The 7438-nt window shown below is 32.6% G+C and overlaps 1 protein-coding gene across 2 annotated transcripts; it reads right to left on the bottom strand.

The window, feature by feature from the left end:
• Positions 1-1447: 1447 nt before the first annotated feature.
• On the bottom strand, positions 1448-4994 carry SR34 (RNA-binding (RRM/RBD/RNP motifs) family protein). 2 transcript variants are annotated; one of them, XM_079013269.1, is made up of 12 exons: positions 4862-4994; positions 4401-4488; positions 3836-3901; positions 3688-3762; positions 3463-3589; positions 3234-3388; positions 3102-3158; positions 2921-3012; positions 2761-2826; positions 1976-2009; positions 1764-1858; positions 1448-1704 (listed from the first exon to the last, which is right to left on the bottom strand). In XM_079013269.1, the coding sequence occupies exons 2-12, from the start codon at positions 4482-4484 to the stop codon at positions 1701-1703; spliced, it is 855 nt and encodes a 284-aa protein (XP_078869395.1). In that variant the 5' UTR covers positions 4485-4488; positions 4862-4994; the 3' UTR covers positions 1448-1700. The 2 variants fall into 2 exon arrangements, with proteins under 2 accessions (XP_078869395.1, XP_078869397.1); XM_079013271.1 differs by having other exon boundaries at positions 4756-4887.
• Between the last annotated feature and the right edge of the window lie 2444 nt (positions 4995-7438).

Below are 7438 nucleotides of genomic sequence, written 5' to 3'. Positions count from 1 at the left end.
GTAGAAAAATTTTAGGTGGGGATGCAACTGACATACGGCGGTGGTGACAGACTGTTGTGGTGGCAGACGGTGGTTGAATGGTGGTAGTGTTAGAAGATGTTCTTGAGTTCATGAAGATGTTTTTGAGTCTTCTTTAGTTTTATGAAGATGTTCTTGGATAGATAAACCCAAATGGAGAGAGAGAAAGAGAGAGAGAGATTTTATTTTATTTATTTATTTAGTTAGAAAATAATTAAATAACAAAAAGAAAAGCAAAAAACAAATGGAGAAGGCCAAATATGTCATTTTTAGATTTTTTAAACTGTTTTGGACCAAAACCGCAGCAAAATGAAAACTTTTGGACTATTAGTGCTAGTCAAAATCTGTTTGACCCAAAGTAGCAATTTTGAACATACCACAGGGACCATTCTTGCAATTTTGTCTTGTATCATATATCTTTAGTACATGCAATGACACATGTTAAATACTTATACCATGCAACATTCTTTTACGCAACAATATTTCATATTTTTAGTAATTTGTATAACTTATACAACCATATTCTACTTGAAAAATACGGCATTTGGCATATTTTCATACTATGATAAAGAAGGGATAAAACCAATCTGAGTCTTATTGGGTGTTTGGGAATTTGCTTATTTAACATAATTTATGTTTTTTCTAATATGTATAACTTTTATTTTGTGTAAGAAATGTTTGGATTAATTATCTGGTACCAAAAATGTAGCAAATTAATAAGTTGTTTTTGTTTTATTGTGTTTGACAAATTCTGTTTATACATATCTGAACAAATAGCTGCATAAAAACTTTTTATTCAAGTAAATAATCAATGGTGAATTCACTTATCAAAAATATTCTTATATCCAAACACTAAAAATATTTATTACCAATACCAACTTAAGACTTTAAATAAACAAAATATTCTTATATCCAAACGCTTAAAATATTTTATTACCAATACCAAAATAAACAAAACCCGTAAATCACCTGTCATTAGAAAATTTGTTAGATATCTAATATGTACATTTTTTTAAACTTATATTTTATCATTGAAACCTGTTGCTAGAGTGAGATTTTAGGTAATCGTCTTTAGATAAAGAAATTGTCTTTGATTATTTATATATTAGTAGTCAAGTAATCAATTTCGTATCTATTGCAATAAACATGTTATCAAATAGCAAATAAAATTACATATTTAGCCATTAGTTTATTTAACCTAGTAGTTTTTTGGTTTAAAAGATATACAACATATTTGTTTTTATATCTTTTTGTACTGGTATAGTGTATAACATTTTAACCTTTGATGAGAGACTGGTAGCCTTTTTAATGAACAAAAAAAATACAATTTTTGTCCAGTTGATATTTGTGTGTGTTCTGTCATGTGATGCCTATTGTCTAACAAACAAAGCCTTTGTTCCAAAACTTAAAGACAAGACAACACCATAAATGATGCAAAGTTCTTTAAGTACCAAGTGATACATGAAAAACAAGAACAAACTGTTCCAAAAAAAAGCAGAAACTAACACCAAACTCAGTCACATAACTGAAACAAAATCACAAATCCATTCTTTCCAAATCTCATCAATAATCATAATCATAATCATAATCCACCACTATTAATAACTGAAATAGTAAGCAACATCCCCATATCACTCATGCTCCTTTTCCGCTCCATCCATAATCATCAACCCGCTAACTTATTACCTGGATACATATATATATTAGAGAGAGAGAGAGAGAGAATGAGGCTAAAAATATTATACCGAGATAAACTCTTGCTCCTGCTTCTGCTTCTGCTTCTGCTGGGGCTCTTGCTAGGACTGCGTCTTTTTGGGCTTTTACTTACCCGCTTAGGGCACTGAACTCCAATGTCACACACAACCGTTAACAAATAAATAAATAAATAATTGTGTTTAGCTCAGTATAGCAAAAATAAGGTTAAAATTTAGCAGATTAGATTTTGAGTTTGACTTACAGAAGGTAGGGGAGATCTGGATCTTGAAGGAGATCTGCAAAAGTTCCAGAAACAAGCGAGTTTAATATCCACATGTTCCTCTGATCCAAGAGAGAGAGAGAGACACAGAGAGAGAGTGGGAGAGAGCCTTGATGCCCACTTCCATAATCAATAGTATTAATCAACGCAAAATCCACACATGTTTAGCAGCCCAACAGAGACCAATATACCACATGCAGGGATCTAATCAATTAGGAGGTAACCAAATATAAATTATACTTAATAAAATTTATTAAGCCATGTAATGTATGTGGCATTTGAAGAAGGAATCAGATGGTCCAAATTGTTTTTGTACCGTATAGTTCCCTACTTCACATTCCAGCTTTACCATTGCAAATCCCATTTCCATCATTCTTCTTCTTCCCAATATGCTTATTTAAGAACACCACAAGGAATTCCAAAATTCGCATCTACAAACCACAATACCTCAACAACCAAAACTGTTATAGGCAATTGCACCATATCCCATCATAATCCCATATACCCATATCTAAAACTCAAAAAAAAAAAAAAAAAAAAAAAAATCTTCCAACTCAACTCCCCAATGTGTGCATGAATGTATTTTTTCATTTATCCAGACAACGAAAAGCAATCAAAATGAGATAAGCAACATAGTAACAAAACTAACACTATCATGGAACAAGATTGCTTACGAACATGGTAGAACAAGACTTGTTAATACTACTCTTAAGTCAAAATAAGCAAAACAAAATATATATATATTACAAGGGAGAAAAGAGGCATGCCTTGATTTAGATCCAGAACGAGGTGAAGCAGATCTTGAAGCTTTTGCTTTTGCTTTCGGGGACTTGCTGCATCAAAATTTGAACTTATGTTTGTTAATTTCATTTTTCATGTGAGTTTGACACATTTCAAATAAATGATGCGATAAGAAAATGTTTCAACCTTATGCTCCTGCTGCGACTCCTGCTGTAGCTCCTGCTTTTGCTTCTACTGCGACTCCGGCTCCTAGAATGGCTCGAATCATATTCCTTCACCTACAAGCACATTTATAACCCATGAATATATATATATATATATATATATATATATGCTTAGTTGGCATATTAATTAACTGAAACCATACTCGTATGTATCCACGAGAGAAGGCGTTTCGAAACTCAGAATCATCCAATTTCCGTATCTGTAAGCAAAATTATAACTATAAGCTTCAAATTTTAAACATAGCCCTGAAGAGGTGAAATAGAAAAATGTTTACAGCATATTTCATGTCATCATAGTTTGTGTAGTCTACAATCCCTGTAGTACCACCACCCTCTCTAAAAACTTGGGAGAAACAAACATCTCCAGCTCTGCGCATGTGATCCTTTAGGTCTTGCCATGATGCAGAAGAGGGTAAGCCAGTCACCATAACTGTGTCAAATATAAAACAAAATTGTATTTGAGAATTTAGTATTCAAATGTAAAAAAATGAAATAAAGACAGACCTCTGTAATCAGAGCGTCTAGAAACTCCACCACTGCGACCACCACCACCACCACCGCGACCACTGCCATAACCGCCATGACGGTCTGTAGAAGATGAGTTGCCACGACCACCATGGGCGAGTTCCACCTGTTCAAAGTAACCAAATGTCAATCAAAACAATATGATATTTAAATGTTTTGAGTAATTGAAACAAGATGATAATGATATCTGTATGTGGGACCCACCCTTAATCTGTGCCCATCAAAATCATAGCCATCGCGACCACGAATAGCATCTTCAGCATCACGAGCCTCTTCAAACTAAAACAAAGAAAATTAAAATGTATCAGGAAAACAATGATAAAAAGGAAAGCGGAAGATGGATGAAGCTTACCTCTACAAAAGCATAACCTGGAGGCCTTGGTGGAATTTTCAAATCAATATGGGCTATTTGGCCATACTGCAACCAAATAAATAAACATATACAAAATTTATTACTACAACCTTTTGATTAATCTAAGTAAACCATATAAATAAACACTGATGTTGCTTTCCAAATGAAGTGCTTCATATGAGTTACTATCTTTTCATGGTTATTTGATGTAGGATATCGATTCTTTTCTTGAATATAGTAAATCATATAGCCAATATCTCTTCTACAAATCCAACTAATTCACAACTCTTGGAAGCGGAAATGCTGTTCACTTTCACCAAGGCATAAAATCTAGCAAACGCACTTAAATGGCTACTTAAAACCCTAGAAAAATGTTGGAACCAAGTTTTGGAATGCAGAGTTCAATTTGAAACCATGTTGTGATGTGTAAGGAATCAATTTTGAAAACCACACTTAGAGAGCAATGTGAAACCATTTGTTGTTACATGTGAAACTCAGTTTGAAACCAGACGTTGTAAAATACCAGTTCAAATTTGGACGTGAATCTGAAACCGGATGCAATTACCTTGTAAAACAAATCTTCCACTTCTCGCTCGCGAATATCCCCAGGAAGATTGCCAACATATATAGTTCTGCTAGAGCGACTCATTTTCCTGGTTAAAAAAAAACATAATAATATCAGAAAATTAAAAAGACCCAATGTTCCTGGTGACATGAAAACTGCGAGAATTTAAAAATCAATTTACTCAGAGAAATAAAATAATTCAATAAATAAGGAGCGCACCCCAAAAGTTTCTAAAATAACCTAAATTATAAAAGCAAATCACTAATTTACACAAGGAACTGCAAAAATCGATTGCATAACCTTGCGAATGAACAGACCGTTTGAATTAATAGAAAAATCCAACATTAAAGCTAACCAATTTTGAATTCAGGGATGAATACGTGCATGCAAATGCACGAGTAAGCGGAATCTGAGTACGGAAAAACGAAAAACTGATCTACTGAAGGTGGATGTTGGTGTACCTTGATGATGAGAAAATCTGGTAGTGAGGGCGATTTAGTAGAGAGAATTTCGACAATTAGGGTTTTGAGAGAGGGACGATCACTATAGCCGTTGAAAGAGATCCATTATCACATGTGGTATCGCGTAGGTAGGATCTTTGATAAAATATCAAATCTAGCGGTGGATATTTGCCTGCCGTATCGGGTCATAGAAACTTAGGCTGGCCCAGTGCTAATGGACTTTTTAAACTTTAGTTCTTCCTTAAAACAAAAATGTAATCATGCAAAATATATTTGTATACGTGTTGGTTTGGAGTCAAAATCACAAATTACACCGTGATAGTTTTAAACTGGATTATGTGGTGCGCTGCGGTCTAATTTTATACAGATGGTTTGTGTTGTTTATACGGTTTAATAATAATAAATAGTTAAATTTATACGGATAGTTTTAAACTGGATTATGGTCTGGTATGGTTTAGAGTCAAAATCACAAATTACACCGTGATAGTTTTAAACTGGATTATGTGGTGCGCTGCGGTCTAATTTTATACAGATGGTTTGTGTTGTTTATACGGTTTAATAATAATAAATAGTTAAATTTATACGGATAGTTTTAAACTGGATTATGGTCTGGTATGGTTTAGAGTCAAAATCACAAATTACACCGTGATAGTTTTAAACTGGATTATGTGGTGCGCTGCGGTCTAATTTTATACAGATGGTTTGTGTTGTTTATACGGTTTAATAATAATAAATAGTTAAATTTATACGGATAGTTTTAAACTGGATTATGGTCTGGTATGGTTTAGAGTCAAAATCACAAATTACACCGTGATAGTTTTAAACTGGATTATGTGGTGCGCTGCGGTCTAATTTTATACAGATGGTTTGTGTTGTTTATACGGTTTAATAATAATAAATAGTTAAATTTATACGGATAGTTTTAAACTGGATTATGGTCTGGTATGGTTTAGAGTCAAAATCACAAATTACACCGTGATAGTTTTAAACTGGATTATGTGGTGCGTTGCGGTCTAATTTTATACAGATGGTTTGTGTTGTTTATACGGTTTAATAATAATAAATAGTTAAATTTTATACGGATAGTTTTAAACTGGATTATGGTCTGGTATGGTTTATAGTCAAAATCACAAATTACACCGTGATAGTTTTAAACTGGATTATGTGGTGCGTTGCGGTCTAATTTTATACAGATGGTTTGTGTTGTTTATACGGTTTAATAATAATAAATAGTTAAATTTTATACAGATAGTTTTAAACTGGATTATGGTCTGGTATGGTTTAGAGTCAAAATCACAAATTACACCGTGATAGTTTTAAACTGGATTATGTGGTGCGTTGCGGTCTAATTTTATACAGATGGTTTGTGTTGTTTATACGGTTTAATAATAATAAATAGTTAAATTTTATACGGATAGTTTTAAACTGGATTATGGTCTGGTATGGTTTAGAGTCAAAATCACAAATTACACCGTGATAGTTTTAAACTGGATTATGTGGTGCGCTGCGGTCTAATTTTATACAGATGGTTTGTGTTGTTTATACGGTTTAATAATAATAAATAGTTAAATTTTATACAGATAGTTTTAAACTGGATTATGGTCTGGTATGGTTTAGAGTCAAAATCACAAATTACACCGTGATAGTTTTAAACTGGATTATGTGGTGCGCTGCGGTCTAATTTTATACAGATGGTTTGTGTTGTTTATACGGTTTAATAATAATAAATAGTTAAATTTTATACAGATAGTTTTAAACTGGATTATGGTCTGGTATGGTTTAGAGTCAAAATCACAAATTACATCGTGATAGTTTTAAACTGGATTATGTGGTGCGCTGCGGTCTAATTTTATACAGATGGTTTGTGTTGTTTATACGGTTTAATAATAAATAGTTAAATTTAGCCTAATCTTTGTTGAGTATCATACATGATTGTATTTTGTTTTGTATATGTAAGGTATTCTCCATTGCACCTTATACATTCTGATTATTAATTATCACTGCTATACTTTCACAAACTTATAACTATTAATATTGTTCATAAAGTCGTGTGCACCTTCGGGATCCATTACCCGTTGGTTAATCGGTTCGGTTTTTTGGTTCATGCAATTACCCTTATTCGGTTTTCGGGCTATTCGGGTTCGCTCCGATTGCGACCCAAATTATATCCCTAATAGCAACATATGGTTGGTTGTGTATAAATTGTAGGTTAATATGCAAAGAAAGAAACAAAAAAGTTTTAGAGTTTCTGAAAATAAAAAGGCAAAGATTTATCAAATTCAAGTAGATGAATTTATCTACTTCTTAAAGGTGACTGAAGTCTAACCATGGAAGTTACAAATCCAACTACATTTCTAAATTTCTTCAGAATAATTGATCAGTAATTGATAGGAAACTGAATATTGATTGCAAAATAAAGCATACAAATTCTTGCTATGCATCTAAATAACACATTTCCTTCATATTTCCATAAAGCACATCGTTTATGATATATTATTTGACATTTAAAACCTGAATTAAAACCTTTTTATCTAAAATTTTGAAATAATATTTTCATCAGCAATATGTTGCAAATGT

Source organism: Lactuca serriola, chromosome 8 (assembly GCF_051521515.1).
Source record: "Lactuca serriola cultivar US96UC23 chromosome 8, Lser_US96UC23_V15, whole genome shotgun sequence".
Lineage (NCBI taxonomy): Eukaryota > Viridiplantae > Streptophyta > Magnoliopsida > Asterales > Asteraceae > Lactuca > Lactuca serriola.
Note: the sequence above shows the minus strand (reverse complement) of the source record. Positions and strands in the feature narration are given on the sequence as shown.

What these genes read in the sequence shown, in the direction of transcription:
- SR34 (XM_079013269.1), bottom strand. Translation starts at nt 4,484, where the DNA reads ATGAGTCGCTCTAGCAGAACTATATATGTTGGCAATCTTCCTGGGGAT. An exon ending in TGGAAGATTTGTTTTACAAG is followed by an intron (nt 3,902 to 4,400) that starts GTAATTGCATCC and finishes ATTTGGTTGCAG; the next exon opens with TATGGCCAAATAGCCCATAT. An exon ending in TCTCTCGTGGATACATACGA is followed by an intron (nt 3,013 to 3,101) that starts GTATGGTTTCAG and finishes ATGTGCTTGTAG; the next exon opens with GTGAAGGAATATGATTCGAG.